This window comes from Mirounga leonina, unplaced genomic scaffold, assembly GCF_011800145.1.
Source record: "Mirounga leonina isolate KUSES-001 unplaced genomic scaffold, KU_Mleo_1.0 Mir_125, whole genome shotgun sequence".
Taxonomy (NCBI): Eukaryota; Metazoa; Chordata; class Mammalia; order Carnivora; family Phocidae; genus Mirounga; species Mirounga leonina.
Window position 1 is genome coordinate 15,788,024 of NW_023270305.1, and position 23,730 is coordinate 15,811,753.

Below are 23,730 nucleotides of genomic sequence, written 5' to 3' on the forward strand. Positions count from 1 at the left end.
CCTACTTCTATTGTATGATTCTATGAACCAGCACCCCTAACACTCTTATATTACCCCCAGAGAAAAGAAATTATTTCAGTTGCTTATAGATTAGCTGTGGTCTATTTAAAAAAAAAAATCCCAGACATCCTATTCAAGTGTGAATTCTGGTATGATTTTTTTTCATGTTGGTGGAGTCTGTGTAAAAACTCATTAAATGGTTTTGCCATATGAGCATAGTTTCTCCTAGCTCCCCCTTCTTCCTGTCTCTTACCTTTTTCTGAAATGGCTCATATTTTTTAAAAAGCTTTTATTTATTTATTTGAGAGAGCACATGAGAGAGAGCACAAGTGGGGGGGGGGGTGGCAGAGGGAGAGGGAGAAGCAGGCTTCCTGCTGAGCAAGGAGCCTGACAGCCTGATTCCAGGACCCTGGGATCATGACTTGAGCCAAAGGCAGACACTTAACTGACTGAACCACCCAGATGCCCGCTGAAATGGCTCATATTTTTATTTGCCTTGCATTCTTTTCCTCTTGCTTGCCATGAGAACTCTATTCTCTCAGTATTTCTAAATAAAGAGCAAAATTTAAAACTATCTCAAGGTGGAATTTGACCAAGAATGTACCATTGATAGCTTCTCTCCTTAGGTTCCTCCATAACTTTCCTGCCAGTGTTTGCTGATTAACTTCAATGAATCTCTATTTGGGGAATTTCACACAGTTCTTTCTCTATTTCCTCAAATTTTATTTGAAGTATCCCAACACAAACATAAGGGTTTAGTGGAATAGTGTAAAGCTATACTGTGAACATATTTATTCGGTTGACAGTATTTGCATTCTATTTCACAATATATCCATGGTTGTCCTAATATAATAACACTATTTTAAGTTATTTACTTAACATTGAGTAAAACTTACCTCCTGGGAGATATACCATAGTTATTCTATATTCTGGTACATTACACCCCCAAGCCTGCCTAGCCCCTTCACCCCAGTTTGAAAAGCCTGACTAATTTTTTCCATCTAGTTGAAAGGCTGCTCTTACTTAAAAAAAAAAAAAAAAAAAAGATGCTGATGAGACCTCCAGCCGTCTCCCAGATGAGGTGGGTGGGAAAGAGCAGAAAGTTCTTAGGCAAGTCTCAAGGTTCAATTTATCACCCATTCCTTTTTCTTTGGAGTTTGTAGCACCCCCAACCCCAACTCCATAATTGCCTTCAATTTGGTTGGACCTTAGGATCTAAGAAGAAAGATGAGGTGAGGGGAGGAAAGTGAAACAGAGGGAGAAGAAGCAATTATAGAATCAATTGAGTATAATTTCCTCTGCCTAGTTCTTCATTATCTAGCCCTCTGCTGTCTACTATGTAGCTACTAGCTATATGTGGCTGTTGAGCAGTTAAAATGTGGATGGTGCAACTGAAGAGTTTTTACTTTTATTTACTTTAAGTACTGAAGGAGTGTAAAATATTTTTTACTTACACACTATTGTTTTGGTAGGACTACATTTCACTCTAACTGTTGGAAATTTAGCAACTGAATTGAGATATACTGTAAGTGTAAATACACACACCAGATTTCAAAGACTTAGTTTGAAAAATAAAGTATGTAAAATATCTCATTTTTATATTGATTACATGTTAAAATGATATTTTAGATATACTAGATTACATAAAATATATTACTAAAATTCAGGTCATTTTCTTATTTGTACTTCTGTAATACAGCTTTAAAAATATAAAACTACATATGTGACTCACATTATATTGGACATTGCTGATCTAGCCCTACTATATCCAATCTTACTTTCCATTCCTTCCTTCAGCAGGGAAGTTTCTGTGGGTCAGGAAGGAGAATCTGTACCTAACTCCTTGAACACCAAGGGAGGCATGGCCGCCTGGGTCACTGTGAGTTATGGATTTAGAGGTTCTCATTAGGGTCTTAGAGTAGTTTCCTACTTTGCCTATGCTTACCTCCATTTCCTATCCTATAAATACTTTGACCACAAAAGTAATACTAACTGTAGTAATTATGTGAACTGATTACCACCAAACATAGTAGTGGTTATGCATATTGTTAAATACTGATGAATTAACTTTGTTTCTAATTTTATTGGATTATAACACTGTACATTCATGTACACTTATAATCAGTCACTCAAATAATTAAAAATTAGAGTGAAAAATTTATGAGACTCCCTCAAAGCACATATACCCTACATTTCTTTGCTGGAAGTGTTTTTAACTTTTCAGTAAATACCAGTAAATGCTTGTTGAATAAGTGAATTGTGTAACATATCAAGGAATTAACCAGTAAGAAAATATTTTGTGTGTGGGGGGGGACTGTTTTCAGTATAACACTTGGTATGATAATAATTTAGTTCTGGAAATAGTTTGCCTTGTTCTATAAAAAATTTGAAGTGGCATATAATAACCATATGACAAAATTATGTCAATAGAAGCAGAATTTTAAAATACTAGGAAAAAATACCACAAATAGATTATAGACTCAGCATAGTTCCTATAATTAACTTCCAAATTTGGTTTTGGGATCCCTAGTCATCAAAGCAAAATGGTATACAGGATCTTATTATTGGGAAGAGAAGGTATATCAGTTACCCAAAGAAAGCATAGCATTTCTTAGCACTGAATTCTAAAAGCAATTTCTTCTGTGGGTCACTATCACAAATAACATTTTAGTAGCAAGTTCAGTAACATTTTATTTGAATGCATCTGGTAATGTCATCTGATTAGTTGTTTTTATATAGAAATGAACACGAGTGTGGTAAATAATTATATGTTTTATTTTTACAGGAATCTTGGGAAACCAAAATGAGACATAATCAGCTGTGTTGTGAGACACCACCTACTGTCACTGTTCATGTAAAATCAGGGTCAAATAGATCACATCAGCCTAAAAAACCCATTAATCTGAAGCGTCCTATTTTTAAAGATAATTGGCCAGCATCTGAAAAAAATGCACATAATAGCAACAAGTCTAAACGCCCCAAAGGACCCTGTCTAGTTATACAGCGTCAGGAAATGACTGCTTTCTTTAAATTATTTGGTAGGTTTAAAATATTTTAATAGCGGTAATTGTAAAGTACTTAAAAATGAGAGAATCTAAAGATCTACTTTATTGTTTTCATAATAATCAAAGAGGATGTTGTTATTTTCTATGTCAGATTTTCTGTCTCAGAAAATTTGTTTTTGCTTTACTTAGGTTGTTTTTGTTTTAATGTTGGATTTTTTATTTTGGATTGCTTTTGGTTTAGAAATTCAGACTCATCTAGCTTCTGGACTACTTAAATCCAAGTGTCAAATGTGAATTCTGGGCAATTCAAGTTCATATCATGAGTTTTGGGTGACCTAAGTAAAATAACTACATAAAGTCTCAGATGAGCCAATTGACCCAGTTTGACTAGGCCTGAGGTGTTTCCCAGGATTTTCAGTGCTAAAACTGAGCAAAGTGGGAAGATTGGTCAACCTCGATAAGTTTCAGTATTACATATGGGGGATATATTTTTTTAATATTTTATTTTTATTTAAGTAATTTCTTCACCCAACGTGGGGCTCGAACTCATACCCTGAGATCAAGAGTTGCATGCTCTTCCAACTGAGCCAGCCAGGCACTGCACATAGGGGGGAATATTGTTTAAAATTATGTTTTATCATCATGCTCATATAATGAAATTGGGTTTAAATTTATTCAGATCACAAGACAATGCTACTTTGCTGACAAAGTTCTTAAAAAAGAAACTTCTTTATATTACTTCTATTAGCCAAGAAAGGGAAGATTCTTTTTTTTTTTTTAAGGTAAGGTAAACAGATTAAAGAGTAGGATAGATGAATCTGGTAAATATCTGTAGGAATGAACCAAGTCAAGTAGATACCATAGTCTGTTAGATCCAGGTGACAGGCAGAAGTGTCCCGTGTATAAGAGAGTTGGGGACAAGAGTGTTTGCCCTACTCAGAAGACAAAAATCTTAAGAAAGAGAGAGGGAGGGAGGGAGGGAGAAAAAAGGAGGGCAAGCTGGTTAAGATTTAAAGAAAAGCAAAAAAGAAGATGAGATAAAGAAGAAAAAATGTAGGGGCGCCTGGGTGGCTCAGTTGGTTAAGCGACTGCCTTCGGCTCAGGTCATGATCCTGGAGTCCCTGGATCGAGTCCCGCATCGGGCTCCCTGCTCGGCGGGGAGTCTGCTTCTCCCTCTGACCCTCCCCCCTCTCATGTGCTCTCTCTCTCATTCTCTCTCTCAAATAAATAAATTTAAAAAATCTTTAAAAAAAAAAAAGAAGAAGAAGAAAAAATGTAACGTAAGTAGAAAAATGTTGAACTACCAGGACGTTCCCTGTCAGGATCTAGAATGCTGTTAATATAAGTTTCCCTTTCTCTTTAAGACTAGTGCAAGACTATTATGCACAAATGTTTTTATTATTCGTAACTGATCATGAGAAGTAAGAGAAAATACCTGGCTCTACCATAAGTGATTTAAGAAATAGCTGGGTCAGTCAGTAGAGCATGCGACTCACTCTTGATCTTGGGGTTGCGAGTTAGAGCCCCATATTGGGCGTAGAGTTTACTTTGAAAAAAATGGAATTAAGGCAGAAATTAATTAGTCTAAGAAAATGAGTACTTACTCTTGGAACTTACCGTATATTTGACTATATTGATATTTCTAGGATGTAAAAATTAGTATAAAGAAGTTATGTTTTGTTTGTTATTTAACTTAAAATGAAGGGGGGAATGGGAAAAAGCAGATTTTCTCAGAGTATATTCTGACAACTACTCATATATTTGGGGATTATATATTTTAGCCTTTTAAAATTGAGTAAGTAAGTGTTTTTGACCTACTTTTTGCATATTTTTAAAAGTATTTTTGTGGATCTTTTGTCATAATACTGTTTTTCCAAAATTAAATATTAATTATAAATAGCTAATTATGAATCTTCTTTATTTAGACATTTTCATTGGTATTTGGATAATAGATAATTGGACAGAGATAAATAGGAGATGAAAAGAAGAATTCAAAACTAAAAATACCCTGGGATCTAACAGGGGAAAGTAGTAGAAAGAGTAAAACATATTTAGAAAACAAGTAATATTCATTAAGTCATTATTTACTAAAGACTGAGTTATCTTTTATCAGATTCCATTTCCACCAGTAAAGATTGATTTTGGAAAGTAATAAAGAGCTGTTCTAGAGTTACCCAAGACATCTTTCTCAAAGAACTGTTGGGATAGTCAAGAAACCAAACACTTCTAACACTTGTGCTCCAGTCTGAGCAAATCAGATGGGAAACCCAAAGTAAAGCAGTAGCTTTTTGTACAGTGCTTGCAATGGTAAATATACCAAAGAAATGCAGACTACATTTTAGACAACACTGGTCCAGCCATTTTTGTTTGCTTTCTAAGCATCATTTATAATCCTCTATCTAGAAGTTAATTCTTCAAAAGGAAACATTCTGTTTTTAAAAGACAAGTCATAGCTATCTTTTGTTGTAGATGACGATTTAATTCAAGATTTCTTGTGGATGGACTGCTGCTGTAAAATTGCAGACAAGGTAAATTTGGTAAGAGTGTAATCAGTAACTGCATTATTATGTTACTAGACCATCAGAACTTTAAAAAACCTTACAAGAATTTTCAATCATATTAATTAAGGTTAGGAAAAGAACTAGCCTGCATTGCTTCTTCAAAGTGAAATCCTTACACATTAATTTTTGAAATTAGCATACATCAGAGATTCACTTTATACTTGAGGAACTATAGAATATTATTGATTAGATTTAAATGGCCTTAAGTCCATATTTGTTTGATTGAAAGCAAGAATCAGTATAGACTTAATGTTTTGATCAGAATTATTACCTTTTATCAGGCTGTGGAGAAAGAATATTCTGAATATTCTGACATTCATTCCACTAAGGAAGTCTGTTATACATTTTAATATTTTGTAGGTAACTTAGATAAACAAATCCCAATAATTTTGTAGAGTAAAATTAGTTTATTATGTTCTTTATTTAAGAATCAGTGTTTCATAAAAGATCATCATGGTGCTTACATACTAGGGACCATGATATTTCTATACTCTTTAGATTTAGCTGAACAGTTATGATTTTAGCTTTTTGTAAATGCCATCTTAGACCAGGTAGACATATCAGAAAATTCAGCATGACTTCACATCACACTTAATTTTAATGTGCCAACCAATGGGAAAGGGATGAATGGAAGACTAGCTTATGACTAAATACTTATTAAGTTAAAATTGATATGAACTTTTTTATTTCAAGCTTAAGGTAACAAAGATAAAGTTAGAGTTTGGTTTTTTTAATTTCTAATTTTGGAAATTTAATTCTGGAAAATTTCAAATATATATACCTTGAGGTAGAGAAAATAGAACAAAGACCCTCCATGTGCCTAACATGTAGCTACTATAATCATCAGCTCATGGCTCTGCTTGTTTCTTCTAATCCTTCTTCCCCAAACTAGATTATTTTGAAGCAAATCTCAGACATCCTAATACTTTATCCATAAATTTTTTAAGATGATGTATTTCTAAAAGATGAAATCTTTTTAAACATATTCACAAAGTCACTAATATTTTAAAAAATTAACAGTAATGCCTTCATATAAAATATCTATGTAGATATGTGCATAGTTTTAAACTTTTAAGTGCATTACAGGAATTAAAATTGCTGGACAGCAGGGGGCAGTGTTTTTAAAGTAACTAACCAGCATACCATATCTTAACACTATTTCAAGAGTTCTCTACTGAAAGTTACCTTGAAAACTTGGAGTCACCTTTGTAGTCAATCCTATGAAGAATAGGATAAATAGGCATTTTATGAGAGGGAATCTAATACATCAGTACTATAAGTTGTTTTTAATTTGGACAGATAGGACCTGGCATAGTATCCTAATACCAGGCTAGATACTTCTTTCTAATAACACATTTAAAACACTGTTTTCCAATGAAAATAGTCATATAGTCTAATTACTGGTTAGAAGTTATTTTTAAAAGGTTATTTTAAAAAGTAAGTATATGAAATTGCTAAGCAAGTAGATCCCAAGTGTTCTTAACAAAAAGGAAAGAAAAAGATAATATGTGAGATGATGGATGTGTTGATTAACTCTATTTTGGTATTCATTTCACAATGTACATCAAATCATCACATTGTAAACTTTAAATATATACAACTTTGTCAGTTATACCTCAGTTTAAAAATTCGATCAGTAATGCCACCCTGACTGATCATTCGGTCAGTCAGTCAATAAATAAAAAGTGAGTATGGATGTCTACAATTAAGGAGTCAGGAAAAAATTTTTGTATAGATACATGCATCAAGCCAATGTGGCAACATGCTAACAATTGGTGAATCTCTGTGAAGGATGTATGGTTATTTGTTTTATTATTATTTCAACTTCTCTATGGATTTGAAATTTAAGGTAGAAAAAATTGGATTTTGGTTCAAACTATATTGGCAATAATAAAATTTATTTTATTATTTATCTTAATCATGATAAATGGCTCAGAACTATTTCTCACCATTCACATGGATTACAGGAAGCCAAAAAGTAAGGACCCAAATAAATAGGTAATTCTGTAATAAAGATAAGTAATGCTTTATTGTTTTTAGCTTATTATTCATCTCAAAGATAACTATTTTAAAGCTGTTTTACTTTTGAAAGCGAAACATTAATATTAACTTTTACTTTTTTCCCTATAGTATCTTTTGGCTATGACCTTTGTTTATTTCAAGAGAGCTAAATTTACTATAAATGAGCATACCAGGATAAATTTCTTTATTGCTCTGTAAGTATGCTTTCTACTAAGTGATTTTTGTGATTCTTATTTGTAATATACATGACACCTTATTTAAAACAGGCTATTTCAGGGCACCTGGCTGGCTTGGTTGGTAGAGCATGCGACTCTTGATCTCTGGGTTGTAAGTTTGGGTACCACATTGGGCATAGAGCCTACTTAAAGAAATAAGTAAATAAAGTTAACATTGTAACTCATAAAAAAATAAAACAGAGGCTTTTTAAAACCTGATATATATCTTTGAATAGGCCTTTATAGGTAGAAGATATACTTTTTTACTTTAATAGGATATTTTTATGTTCTTTTCACTGATCTTACCCTGCTCTATGCCTAAGATTTGTTATTAAGTATCCCACATAAGTTTGTATTATACATTTTACATTTTTCAGAGTGCTCCATATGAATTATCCCAAATTCTCCTCTTTTGGACTTAGATATGTTTTAAAAGCCAAAATATTCTCAATATTCTCATTGAAATTTCCAGTAAATTTATAGTTAAAATCATCATCATTGGGCGCCTGGGTGGCTCAGTTGGTTAAGCGACTGCCTTCGACTCAGGTCATGATCCTGGAGTCCCAGGATCGAGTCCCACATTGGGCTCCCTGCTCAGCAGGGAGTCTGCTTCTCCCTCTGACCTTACCCCCTCTCATGTTCTCTCTCTCATTCTCTCTCGCTCGCTCTCAAATAAATAAATAAAATCTTAAAAAAAAAATCATCATCATTGCCCTTTTACATTAAACAGCTTGTGAAAACGCTGCAAACTAATTGTAGATTTATGTCTATAACATAGAAGTTATTCATATCTGATACCTTTAGTAATGACTTAACTGTTTTTACTTAACACACTGAACTTTAACCAAGGAATATAGTTTGTTTTCCAATTCTTCCATTGACTTTGTATTAGACAGTTCATACTGGCCTTGTGATCTATTAAATGGTTTTAATAACATGGCTTTCTGGATAGGTCAGAATTCTACTAGAAACAGTGTAGTTTAAGAAAATCTATCTCAATCTCAAAACGTTTTCTACCCACTACCTAGATATAATACTGCAGTTGGAAATGTGTGAATATAATTTTAAAGACTTAACTAGGGAACTACATATAAAAATACTTAAGGTGAATAGCACAACTGTTAGCACTGATGAGTAAGTTTTAACTCAAAGTCTTTAATTCAGACTCAAAGTGTGATTCAAGGAATAGGACTAGAAGAAACTGATCTCTTCTTGTGTTCAGAAGACATATTTCCCCATGCATGAGGAAAAATGAACTCTATAACATTTGGTGATGATTGCTAAATTGTGGGAATATAATAGTAACTAGCTAATAATGTTATATGCAAGATACCACAAAAAATTTTTTATAAGCTCCTTGAATCTTCTCTATGAAATACATTATTATCTTCATTTTACAGATGGGGAAATTGAGACTTAGGAAGATAAGTACTTCTCAATCTCACAAAAGTTCGTAGTAGCAGAGCTGGGGTGCAAATTCAGATGTGACTTCAGATGCCAATGGCCAAATTCAGTGATTAGTCACTGTTTACATGTCTCTTTAGTATTATATTATATTATATCTGTACGTTGATACAATATCTATTTTGTAGTTTTTCCCCACCTGGAAATTAAAAACAAACCAAGAAGCTTTAGTTTTAATTCTTACCAGATTCCTGAAATTGGATTTGTTTGACGCCTTAGTAATCTTACCAGTAAAGCACTGTGTCAGTGTACAATATGTAGAGTGTGTGCAGTTGCTTTGTATGTTGTATAATAAGTTCCATGCTAAAAATAACATGGATTATAATTTCCATTTTATATCTAATCGTACTTTTTATATAGCCTGACTCAACAGTTCTCAGTAAATATTTTCTCAGTTAGCCACAGTTCTAACTCAAGTTCTTTTCCCTTCTATAGACTCTTACAAGACTCTGAACTTAAATTGTCATGATTCCATATTCTCTTGTACAGTTATTTGTCTCATACTTAATTGCCTCTTCTACTTGACTATAGGCTTCTTAAAGGCAAGGAATGTGTATCTAACTTTTATTTTGCATCCTTTAACATATAGATGTTAATTCTTTATTTGGATAAACATAATTAACTATTATACAAAAAAATGGACTCTGCTCCAAGAAAATCTATTTCAAATTAGAAAATCTATTTCAAATTGGAAAACAACTTACATGTGTACAATACAGATATTTTATCACATTGAGCCTGAAAAATTGTTAATCTAGAATAGAATCACAAGGTAGTCCTGATTTCATAGTACCATAGTACATTATAGATTTTCTATGTTTTACTTAGTCAACAAGCATGAAAGGGGCCAACCTCTGGCTTCTATCTACCCTTTACTAAGAACTATCAGGGTTACTAAAGTATGTAATTATGTAATCTCACAGAGGACATGATTTGACTCTTATAACTGAATGGGTTTAACCATGAGGTGCTTTATGTTAAGGTAATATTAAAATATGTACAGTTATTTTAAGGGAGGATAAAGTAATATGTAGGTGCTAATTCTATATTAATGTAACTAAATTGAATATGCATATAGTTTTTTTTAAAGGACATAAGTGCGTATACAATTAAAAGTAAGTCTTCCTCATATCCCAAGATCTTAGCATTCTTTCTCAAGGACAACTAACATTTCATGTATAACTGTCTAGAAATAATTTTCTCTACATGAACCAGTGTCTATATCACCTGAATAGAAGTGCACTATATACTTCTGTGCCTTTTGAAATCTCTAATGTGAAACATCTACAAAAGGAGTGTATGGAGTGTGTATATGTGTGTGCGTTAAAGAAAAAGCGAAACAAATATTCATGTACCCATGACTCAAGAAGAGAACATTGCCAGAATCTTAGAAGCTCACAGTACACAATTTCCCAGATAGAGCCCCCTTCCTTCCATAGGTAGTAATTTTCTTGATTTTCTTTATTCTATGTATACACCTCTAAATAATACATTGTTTAGTTTTTCCTGTTTTTAAGCTATATGTAAAATAGTCATGTTCTCTGTTCTTCTGTAACTTCCTTCTTTTGCTTTATGATTTTAAGATCCATTAATATTGATATGAGTATCTCTGGTTCATTTTTGCTGCAGAATAATATTCTATTGTTGCTTATATATTTGATTTTTTTTTTTACTATCTTGTCTTTATGTCCCACTTTTTCTGTTTCTTCTTTCCACTCCATTTTTATCTTCTTTCTGATCGAAATTTTTTAAATTTTTATTTTTTGATACTTTTTTTCCTCTACTTGTTAGAAAATTATGCAGTCTATATCTGTTCCTTTAGCAGTTATCCCAGTTACTTATTTTTTTTAACTTACAAATTACCAGTTTATTATAAAAGGATGTAACTCAGGAAAAGCCAGATGGAAGAGATGCATAGGGCAGGATATGGAAAAAGGGCATGGAGCTTCTGTACCCTCTCAGCACATCTGATCTCCACATGTTCATCCACCAGGAAGCTCTCTCCCAGTTATTTTTAATCAAGAACCTTAAGCATTTTAACTCCAGTCACCCCCTTCTCAACTTACATTTTCTTGTTTTATAATTCTGTAGTTCTACATGAAGCCCTCCAAAAACTTAGAGACATTATTATTGTTGTTTTATACACTGAATATTTGTTTAGATTAACCCACATACTTACATCTTTGCTTACTATTCCTTCTTGCATCTCAAACCTTCCACTTGGGATCATTTGCCTTCCTTTCTTACTGCTTTTGAGACCTTTTTTCCTTTGGTGTTTGTTTATTTCAGCATCTTCACACTTCAGGATCAGTTTCTGTTTATGGTGCCTTGTTTTCTTACGTGTTTTGTAATTTTTTTTATTGTAAGTTGCCTATTTTTCTTGGAAAGTCGTCTTTGGGGTTTTCATTATTTCCATTGGGAAATCTCTGTCCTTATCTCTGTTTCTGTGTTATCTAACTTGTCTTTTTTGTTTGTTTGTTTGCTTGTTTGACTGCTTTTAAGATTTTCTCTTTATCACTGGTTCTGAACAATTTGATTCTGATGTGCATTGGTGTAATTTTCTTTGAATTTTGTGCTTTGGGGTTCATTGAGCTTATTAGTATTTTTATAGTTTTCATCAAATTTCAAAAATTTTCAGCCATTATTTCTTCAAATATTTTTGGGGGGGGCACCCAACACCCGTTAGGGACTCCAGTTTCACCTCTATTATTTTTGTTTCTTTTTCTGTGTGTGTTTCATTTTGGATAGTTTATATTGCGGTCTTCAGTGCCCAAATCTTTTCTTCTGCAATATTTAGTCTCTTAATCCCACTCTATGTATTTTTCATTGTATATGTAATTTTCATCTCTAGAAGTACAATTTGAATGTGTCTTCTTATCTTTTTGAACATCTGGAATTAATATATCTGTTTTAATGTCTGTTATTTCTAACATGTGTCAGTTTTGATTGATGATTCTTTTTATTATGGGTCATGTTTTCCTGCTTCTGTGCATGCCTGATCCCCCTCAAGTATTTAAGAGGATACGGATTCCCATATGTATATAAGGAAACTACCTGGGTGTAGGGAAAAACCATAAGAAAGGATTAGAGGGAACAGTGCCTTACATTTACCCAGGGCTGGAAATAGTGCCTGTTCCCACCAGTCAGACTGAAAAAACTCATAATTCACAGGATATTGAGTACTCAGGAATGTCTTGCCTCAGTAGTGGGGAATAATTAGCCCCAGTCTGAACATTGCTCCAGATCCACCTAACAAATCATAAAAGCAAGACCTGAAAGGATCAGACTGTTTCCAAGTAACTTAACTGCATCCCAGAACAAAGCTCAAGATTTATAGGAATACAAAACTATCCAGAACTCAACAAGGTAAAATTCATTGTATTTTTATTTTTGACCTACATTTCTTTAATTATGAGTAAGGTTGAATGTCTTTTATGTTTGTAAGTGAGTGTGTGTGTGTGTGTGTGTGTGTGTGTATGAACTGCCTGTTCCTGTCCTTTTCCCATTTCTTTTTTGAGTTGTTGGTCTTTTTTGTTAGGTATCTGGCTAATACAGTTGAAGAAGATGAAGAAGAATCCAAATATGAAATTTTTCCATGGGCTTTAGGGAAAAACTGGAGAAAATTGTTCCCTAATTTCTTAAAGTTAAGGGACCAACTCTGGGATAGAATTGACTATAGGGCTATTGTAAGCAGGCGATGCTGTGAGGAGGTAAGATTTTTTAAGTACTTTATATACGTAATCTCTGTTTTCTCTTTATATAATTTCCCTTGTCTTGTTTTTTAATGTGCTTCTAATATTTAATTTTTTGTATATGTAAGGATAGACTGTTAACTCTAATGGTTACCATGAGTACAACTTGTATATTACAATGCTGATGTTTTAATTTTATACCACAATAATTAAAAATTGTCATTTCTGTTTTTCAGAGCAGCCTACTTCTGTAGTAAGTATTTGTGTTTGTGTTTATCTAGTCTAAAAGATCACAGATATATTGGGAAAGAATAGTGTGCACATTCCAAAATATGTTAATAACATTTGGAGCTGAGGGCGCCTGGGTGGCTCAGTTGGTTAAGCAACTGCCTTCGGCTCAGGTCATGATCCCGGAGTCCCGGGATCGAGTCCTGCATCGGGCTCCCTGCTCGGCAGGGAGTCTGCTTCTCCCTCTGACCCTCCTCCCTCTCATGCTGTCTCTCATTCTCTCTCTCGCAAATAAATAAAATCTTAAAAAAAAAAAAATTAAAAAAAAAAATAACATTTGGAGCTGAATAATAACTTCCATTAAATAAAGTTTGTGAAATTTCAGTTCCCAAGATTGAAGTGCAAACTGCATGGTCTAAAATTTAAATAAATTTAAATATGTTAAAAATCATACCTTTTTTCACATAGACTAATACATAAAGTAAGTTTCTATTAAGATAAAACAGACACTAAAAATTAAAAGATGGGTTATTTTGGGAAACAAAAGCAAAAATGAACTGTTGGGACTCCATCAAGATAAAAAGCTTTTGCACAACAAAGAAAATAGTCAACAAAACCAAAAGACAACCTACAGAATGGGAGAAGATATTTGCAAATGTCTTATCAGATAAAGGGCTAGTATCCAAAATCTATAAAGAACTTATCAAACTCAACACCCAAAGAATAATCCAGTCAAGAAATGGGTAGAAGACATGAACAGACATTTCTCCAAAGAAGACATATAAATGGCCAACAGACACATGAAAAAATGCTCTCAACATCACCCGGCATCAGGGAAATACAAATCAAAACTATAATGAGATACCACCTCACACCAGTCAGAATGGCTAAAATTAACAAGTCAGGAAACAACAAATGTTGGCAAGGATGCAGGAAAAGGGGAGCCCTCTTATAGTGCTGGTGGGAATACAAGCTGGTGCAGCCACTCTGGCAAACAGTATAGAGTGTCCTCAAAAAGTTAAAAATAGAGCTACCCTATGATCCAGCAATTGCACTACTAGGTATTTACCCAAAAGATATAAACATAGTGATCCGAAGGGGTACCTGCACCCCAATGTTTATAGCAGCAATGTCCACAATAGCCAAACTATGGAAAGAGCCCAGATATCCATCAATAGATGAATGGATAAAGAAGATGTGGTATATATATACAATGGAATATTACTCAGCCATCAAAAAGATAAAATCTTACCATTTACAACGACATGGATGGAACTAGAGGGTATTATGCTAAGCGAAATAGGTCAATCAGAGAAAGACAATTATGATTTCACTCATGTGTGGAATTGAAGAAACAAAACAGAGGATCATAGGGGAAGGGAGGGAAAAATGAAATAAGATGAAACCAGAGAGGGAGACAAACCATAAGAGACTCTTAACTATAGGAACCAAACTGAGGGTTGCCAGAGGGGGGAGAGGGGGTAGACGTAACTGGGGGATGGGCATTAAGGAGGGCACATGATGTAATGAGCCCTGGGTGTTATATATGACTGATGAATCACTGAACTCTACCTCTGAAAACTAATAATACACTATATGTCAATTAATTGAATTTAAATAAAATTTAAAGATAAAAAAACAAAAATGGGTTATTTTATCTAATGTTCTGGTTTTCAATAAAGAAAAGAGTTAATGTTTCAAACTAAAGAAATATTCTAGAGTAGAAAATTAATGGAAAGCAGTGATCATTGTAAGCCAGTACTGGTTCAGTAAAGTTTGGTAAATGTGAATTAGATAATGCTATAATTAAATGAAGTCCTATCCAGTTAAATGATGATAGGCCAAAAGAGCCAATTAATGGATTAGTGTCAAACTTCAGGGAATACTTTGAAGGTGTGTCATAGAACTCTGCCCAGAATTAACCTTCTTAATTATATTTATTAATGAGATGAAGATATTAGAAAGCACGCATAATTGTGGATTAAATTAAGAGGATTGTTGAATGTTGGAGGAAATGAAAGGGTTCAAAAATAACTTAGAAGACTGAATAGGCCAAGTTTTTTCAGGATTGAATTCAATAGAAAAATATGAAAAATTGGGTGTGTATACATTCCCCAAATTAATGGATCCTCATTAAAAGATTTAAACAACTCATTCCAATTACAGAGCACTGAAAGAGTCCTGTATTGCTATTTTTTATCACTACCTCCCCAGTGGATAATTTGTGCACCTGTGCCATTCTTGGACATGATAGTAGGCCTTATTTGAACACTCTGATTTTTTCAAAGTAAACACTTCAAGCCTCATGACACTCAGCTAAAGGCATGGAGCGGGTACCAGAGGCAAGAGGCCGGGATAGGTAATGTTCACCTCACGGCAGATTGCCCACCCACTCCCAAGAACAACTTGCATTATAACCGCAGCAACTTAATTTATACGATTGGAGCTGGGATTACTTCAGTGCTGGCATCAGACTATTAAACAGCCAGGGAATGGTATGGCTTAATGGTGTATGTGTAAAAGACTAAAAAGTTTTAGATAGCTGTAAACTCAGTCATGTAATGGGATTGAAAGAAAAGTTTAGTCTCTCAAGGCTTCAACACTGACAACAGATCTCTCCCCTAAATCTAGATGTGCATATCAAATTTCCTATCCATATTTCATTATCTAGTAGATACCTTAGACTTAACATGCTGAAAATCCAGTTTCTGATTCCCCCACATAGATCTCCAAACTTACTCCTATAATCTTCTACGTGTTAATAAGTCATAACTTGATCATTCTAGTTCAGGCCAAAAAAAACTGTTGTCCTTCACTTCTCACATCCATACCTTAAGAAAATACCTAGCATCCTACCATTTCTCACCTCCTCTACCACTAAGCCCTACTTTGATTGTCCCCTCTTGCCTCAATTATTGCCATAACCTTCCAAGTAGTCACTCTTATAATCTCTCTCCTGTAGTCTATTTTCACACACCAGCCAGCCAAAATCTTTTAGAATAAGTCAAATCATGACTCCTCTACTCAAAAGCCTCCAGAGGCTTCCCATCTCACATAGAGGAAAAGGCAAAACCCTTATCATGGTTCTACCTGATCCACCAACTCTTACCTCTTTTACTTCATCTCACTTCCCTCCAACTACACTGGCCTCCTCGCCATTCTTCAAACACAACAAGGACATTCCCACCTCAGGATTTTTTTTACCTGGAATGCTTTTCCCCCAGATATCAGTGTGCTTCACTTCCTCCTTCATTCAGGACTCTACTTAAATATCAACTCAGAGAAACCTTTCCTTACCACCCTGTATCTAGTAGTATCTCCCAGAATTGAATAAAATTGAAGAGTCCAGAAATAAACCTTCATTTTTATGTTCAATTGAATTTTGACAAGGGTACCAAGAAAGTTCAATGGGGAAAGAATAGTCTTCAACAAATGGTGCTGGGACAACTGGATATCCACATGCAAATGAATGCAGTTGGACCCCTATTTCATATCATATATAAAAGCTAACTCAAAATGGATCAAAGACCCAAATGTAAGAGCTAAAAATTATAAAGCTTTTAAAAGAAAGCATAGGGATAAATCTTCATTATCTTGAATTAGGTTTCTTAGAGATGATACCAAAATATTTACCCAAAAGATATAAACATAGTGATCCAAAGGGGTACCTGCACCCCAATGCAGGTACAAAAGAAAGTAACAAAAGAAAATGAGATCATCGAAATTGAAAATTGACAAAAATTGAAAACTTTTGTCCTTCAAAGGACACCATAAAGAAAGTGAAGAGACAAACCACAAAGTGGGAGAAAATTTTTGCCAATTATCTGTCCAATAAGGGAATTGTATCTAGAATATATAAAGAGCTCTTACAACTCAACAATAAAAAGACAACTTTTAAAAGGGCAAAGATCCGAAAAGGCTTCTTGAAAGAAGGTAAACAAATGGGCAGAAAAGTACATGGAAAGATGCTCAACATCATTAACCATCAGGGAAATGCAAAATCAAAACCACAAGGAGATATCACTTCACAACCACTAGGATGGCTATCATGAAAAAGACAAATATAACAAGTGTTGGTAAGGACGTGGAGAAATGGAACCTTGTTACACTTCTGGTGGGAATTTAAAATAGTGTGGTTGTTTTGGAAAACAGTGTGGTAGTTCCTCAAAAGGCTAAACAAAGGGTTATCATACAACCCAGCATTTCCAGTCCTCGTTATATACACAAAAGAAATGAAAGTTATGTCCACACAAAAACTTGTACGTGAATATTCATAGCAGCATTATTTGTAATAGTCAAAAAGTGAAAACCCATATGTCCATCAACAAATGAATGGATAAACAATATTGTATAGCTATACAATGATATATTATTTGGCAATTAAAAGGAATGAAGTACTGATACCTGCTACAACATGGATGAACCCTGGAAATACTATGCTAAGTGAAAGAAGCCAGTCACGAAGGACCACATATTGTATGATTCCATTTAAATGAATGGTCTAAAATAGACAAATCCAAAGAGAAAGTAGATTAGAGGTTGCCAGAGGCTGAGGGGAGGGAGAAATGGGGTGTGATTTCCTTTTTTATGGAGTGATGAAAATATTCTAAAATTGACTGTGGTAATGGTTGTACAACTCTGAATATACTAAAAGCCATTGTATTCTTTAAGTGGGTGAATTGTATGGTATTTGAGTTATAGCTCAATAAAGCTGCTAAAATAACAAGTAGTACCTCCCACTATTCCTCTGTATTCCTTTTCCCAGTTTTCTTCATAGCACTTAACCATCATATGATATACTCTGTTTCACCTATCTTGCTAATGTCTATTTCCCCCTGCTAGAATATAAATTCCAAGAGGGCATGATCTTTATTTTCTCATTGTACCCCCCAATCCCTAGAACTATATGCCACACGCATAGTAGGTAGTCAGTAAATACTGCTGACTGACAGAGTGAATGGAATTTAAAGCTTGCAATTCTTTTTCATACCTTTTTATCCGTATAGTAAAAAAACAATAAACTATAAAATTTCTTCACCAGACTGACTTAGCACTGCCTCTTACAACAGGGGCACATAGGTAGATAGGCTTTCTTATGGCTGTTCCAACCAGGTACAGTTGAATCATGGTGGTATATAGGAAAGGAAATTACCTAGACTTTATCCTGTTCTCTTAGCTATTCATTTAACAGCTAACATAGGAGTAAGACACTTAAGTTCAGTGTTGTGGGGGGTTGTTATAAAGAAGTACTATATCATCTTTGCCCTGAAGTTTGATGCATTTAAGTGGCAAGACATATTGTTAGAAATTTAGTTAAGTATTCTATGCATTTGTTATTGAGAGCCAGGTATTGGCATACTGCCAACCCATTTCTTTAGTCTCATCCTCAAGTAAGCCCAAGTTATGATAGTATTTACAAACTGGCTTACAATAATAATACTTTACATTTGCATTATGCTCTACAAATTCATAAATATTTTCATGTAAATTATCTTATCCTCACAAAAATACCTGTGAGGGTTGTAGCATTCTCATTTTACATCTGATGAGACTGAGGACTGAGGAGATTGAGGTTTACTCAAGATCATACATCAACTAAGTGGTAAACCCAGAACTTCACATTTAATGACTTCCCAGTGTTCTGTTTTCTCTGACAGCTAGCTTCCCACTGTTTATATTGGTTAATTGGAAAACACATTTGTGTCTATTGTGTTATTTTCTCTCAGGAATTAAATAGCATTTAAAAAAAGGACTTAAATAGCATAAGTATTCTCTCCATTTTTCTGACGAATAAACTGGGGCTTAGAAGGGTTGTAACTTGTCCATTGTCATTCATTTAGTAAGTGGCAGGGCCAGCTAGTACTTAAAGTTGGCAATCTTTCCATTATATACCACTATCAAAAAACTTATTCTCTCCTTTCAGATAGTATGAATTTTTAAATTTGTCTCTTTTTTTTAACGTTGGTTGCTGCAAAGAAGCTAAGAGCCAAGTTTTATCCCTAACTACATTAATTCTATCACCTTTTACTACCGGCATGTCTGCTTTTTCCCTTTAGCCAAACTAGGACCCTTTTGGGTCCTAGTTTAATGAATTTTTTTTTTTTTTTTTTTTTTTTTACTTTTTGTCAGCTGCCTCAAATCCTTTTTTGGAAAGAGATGAGGTATGATTATATTGAAAAATATATGTAGGGCTTCTCCAGAAAAGAGTAAAGACAATTTCCCTATTCTGACCTTATTATCTTCTTACAATCAGTTTACCTTTTTGGATATCAGCTCCTCTGAGGTGGAATTTATTTAGATTGATGATAGCTTAATTTCTAGATTGGTTCACAGATTACGGAATATGCCAATCTGATGAGAAAGAGTTAGACTCCACTTCCGGTCCCTTTATGCTTGATGGAGGGTAGCAATTTTATCAAGAGGAAGCTTTTCTCTGTTCTTATTATGTACTCTGGCCTAGACGGCACAGTATCATCCGAGCTGATTTGTCTGTCAGCTACTATTCGATTCCAGATTAGAATTTAGAAAGCAGAGATGTGATATAAACAAGAGTGTTGAACAAAATAATCCAATGACCGTATGCAGCAGAGACCCAATATGGGGAAGGTACTGGAAACTGTTAAACTTGCTCTAGTTCAGGAAGGAAGGTGTAAACCTAGTGCTGAAGATAGCAATGCCAAAGAAAAATCAATGTTATGAAATTATACTTGTCATTACTTGGTGACCAGTTGGATATAGGGCCCATGGGAGAGTGAGCTTTCAGAGTTTCAAATCTGTAGAACAGAAAGGGTGATGGATTCCATAATGGAAATAGGAATCACTAAAAAAACAAACTGGTTTATTGGGAAAATAAGGAATTTGGTATCAGACATAGGAATTTAAGGTGATATTTGGATAAGTGAATAGTCAACATGTATGAGTTAAGTATGAGTCATCACATATAAGTGATGTTTAAAGCTTGGTAGAATAATAAGAGATCAAGGTGAACATAATGTTAATACTTTGGGAGCATTTGTCAGGTACTGTTCTAGGTACTGCATATGTGTTAACTTTCACAACAATTCTTACAGCTAGCTAGCTAATCTCAGAAGAGGAAACTGAGGCACAGAGAGGCTAAATGACTTCTATAAGGTCACACAATTAGTCAAGCAGCACACTAGTATTCACACCTAGGCAGTTTGATTCCAGAGTCAGTTTTGTGGGGTTTTTAAGATTTTATTTATTTATTTGACAGAGAGAGAGAGTGGCAGGCAGAGGGAGAGTGAGAAGCAGGCTCCCCACGGAGCAGGGAGCCCGATGCGGGGCCTCGATCCCAGGACCCTGGAATCATGACCTGAGCCGAAGGCAGACGCTTAACCGACTGAGCCACTTAGGCGCCCCAAGAGTCAGTGTTTTTAACACACTATACTACCTCTTGAGATCAAAGAGAAGTAGAATATATAGAGAAATACAGGGCCAAGTATTAAGTTTTGGAACACCGATCAAGACACCAAAATAAACCACTAAAAATGAGAGAAGAGTAAAATAAAAACTAGGATAACATTTGTAGTAGATCAAGTGCTATTAATGCTTCAAAGAAGTTACTTTCGGTGGCTACTGGGTGGCTCAGTCGTTAAGCGTCTGCTTTCAGCTCAGGTCATGATCCCAGGGTCCTGGGATTGAGCCCCACATCGGGCTCCCTGCTCCGCGGGAAGCCTGCTTCTCCCTCTCCCACTCCCCCTGCTTGTGTTCCCTCTCTCAAAGTACCTCTCTTTGTCAAATAAATAAATAAATAAAATCTTTAAAAAACAAAACAAAGAAGTTACTTTCATAAATCACAGAATTTGAGGACTGTAAGTGACCTGATTTCTCATTATTCAAAAGATACCTATAGCCCAGAAGATGATGTAATTTGCCCAAGGTCATAGAACTAATAGAATTAAGACCAAAATCCCACTTTCTTGACCCTCTTACAGTTTTCTTTGCAATTTGCTGTTATCACAATAATATTCTAGTATTTGTATGTATAAAATATATGCAAACATATTTAAAAGTATACAAGTATGTGTACATACATTTTTCTAGCTGGGTTAGCATTTAGAGAGACTGATACCTAGTTTGTTATACAAAGAATGGTTTACTAAGCCTATTTTGTCCCCTTTGCTTCCTGTTTTTCTCTGCTCTTCTCACTAGACTTTGCTACAGGATTCTTAAAAAAATCATGTTGTTGGAAGTTTATGTCAGTGGCCCCTAATTCTTAATTATTTTCATCTATCAATAAGAAATATACAATGACTACATAATATTGTGTGGAAGGCATTTGATAGAGGTGTTTAAGACTATTCCTGCCCAGAGGACTTTAAGTAGATTGGTTACATTCATAAAAAGATATATCTGAGTACTAGACACATGCTAAAGTCCTAATGTAGCATTAACAATAAAACAGTACAATCTAAAAACTGGAGTTTTTAGAAAGGTGGGACTTATGCTTGGCATTGAAGGAAAAGCAATACTAAGACAAAAGGGAGAGGACATTCCAGAAATAGGAAATAAAGATGTACAAGTGTTGAGGAAGAAATAGATAAATATGGAAGGAATAAGAAATTCTGACACTCTACTTCCTCACTTCAGGTAGCTCTGAACCTAGTTTTATATTGTTATGGAAATATTTATTGTTAGAATTAATATCTTTACATCTACTTTCAAAAAATTATGTTACTTTATTACATGTTTGTTGAAAATTTTTTGTGAAGGATTTAAGAAGTGGATTATAAAATAAATTCAATCCTAAAATATACTTTAAAAAATTAGCATAGCTAGCATTCTTTATGCCATTTGCGGGGAGGCCATAGGTACCCTGTTTTCTAAGTGGACTGGTCTCAATCTGGGGTTTAAGGTTTTCATTTTTAACAACAAAAGCCTTCTTTCTTTCCAAGCGAAATTTTATACACAATCCCCTAAACTGAGGTTCTCTGCTTGATTGGTCTTCCCATAGTCCATCCTGGGACACCTGATATAGTCTATGAAAACTCAGAGCTCTTGAAACAAGTTGAAAATCACTGGTTTAGGCATTAAGGCACTGCCTAACTAACAAATTCTACAGTTCTCATTTACTTTGATCATTGATAACGGCAACTAAACATTTTTGCTTAGAATAACATTCTAACACTCTGCTTAGAAATTTTAGACGTCATGGGGTCAACATATGTAGGTGTATTTACCTACTTTGACTTCTTAAATGACTATCATTTGCCAGCTGCTTACTATGTGATAAGGATTTTACACATATATAACCCTTCTATGAGGCAGATAGTATCCCCATTTTAAATATGAAGAAATTGAGCCTCAGAAAAGCTAAGTAACTTGCCCAATATCCTACAGCTTAGCAAGTGGCAGAGCCACGTTAAGGAACTAAGGCTATCCTGACTCAAAAGGCAGTATTTTATCTAGCCCAACATGTAGCAATGAATCTTAAGTGTTTTATAATTAATTCCTCATCTAATTCTTGCAAAAACCCTCTAAAGGAGACTCTATTATTCTCTCCATATTACAGATAAGGTAACTGAGGAACAGAGAAGTTAAGTAACTTACCCATGTTCTTATTCACCATTTCCCTTGACATAAGTGCAAACATGTTAAGATTAGCCTAACATACATAGTTAGAAACCTTAATGTTATTTTCAACCAAATATATTCCAAAGTTAAGAATTATGTGTTGTTTTGGACTAACTGTATTATTTATCCCAAACTTAGAATATTCAGAACTGAAAAACCTAGAAGGTTGAAATATTTGAAATAACTTAAGTACTTTGTATTGTCTTAAGGATTCAAGCAGTGAATCACTTTATACACACACACACACACACACACACCCCTATACTGTCTTAACTGGAGATATCTTTTTTTTTTTTTAACATCAGTAACTTGGGTTTTTAGATCTAGTTTTAGAGATAGCTGTGAGTCATTTTTGTACTTAACTTTACCAAATTTTAAAATCTTATTAAAATTCTAAAGGAAAGCTTTCCCCCGTAGGTTATGGCTATTGCTCCAACCCATTATATATGGCAACGGGAACGCTCTGTGCATCACAGTGGAGCTGTTAGAAACTACAACAGAGATGAAGTTCAACTGCCCAAGGGACCTAGTGCCACACCAGTAGATTGTTCACTCTGTGGTAAAAAAGGAAGATATGTTAGACTGGGATTGTCTTCATCATCTTCATCCAGTGATACAGTAGAGGTGATGGAGAAACATTCTCAGGAATCACACAACTCCTTCTCAATGGACATGGTAGTCGATCCTTCTCAAGCTTATAGCTATCCTCAAGGTATGATTTAGTAATATGTCAGAATTAGATTTATGCAAGTTACTAACAAATCCAAATTATTTATTGACCTGTGGTCAGTCCTTACAGGCAGGGGTACATAATAATTTTATATACTAGAACAATCTGAGTTAAATTAGTACTGAAAGTTTTCTCCTTTTCAGTTTTTGTCTTGTGTCAGTATCTGTTTTTGTGGTAGCTTATCTAAACTAAAAGATTTTTAGTGTGACTTATGTTAAA

At 34.4% G+C, this 23,730-nt stretch overlaps 1 protein-coding gene across 1 annotated transcript; it reads left to right on the forward strand.

Moving 5' to 3' along the window:
* Positions 1-1,714: 1,714 nt before the first annotated feature.
* On the forward strand, positions 1,715-23,531 carry SPDYA (speedy/RINGO cell cycle regulator family member A). The gene is made up of 6 exons (XM_035000828.1): positions 1,715-1,879; positions 2,786-3,038; positions 5,475-5,533; positions 7,697-7,782; positions 12,806-12,977; positions 23,199-23,531. Exons 1-6 carry the CDS (start codon positions 1,862-1,864, stop codon positions 23,502-23,504), a joined length of 894 nt encoding a protein of 297 aa, XP_034856719.1. The 5' UTR covers positions 1,715-1,861; the 3' UTR covers positions 23,505-23,531.
* Positions 23,532-23,730: the final 199 nt, after the last annotated feature.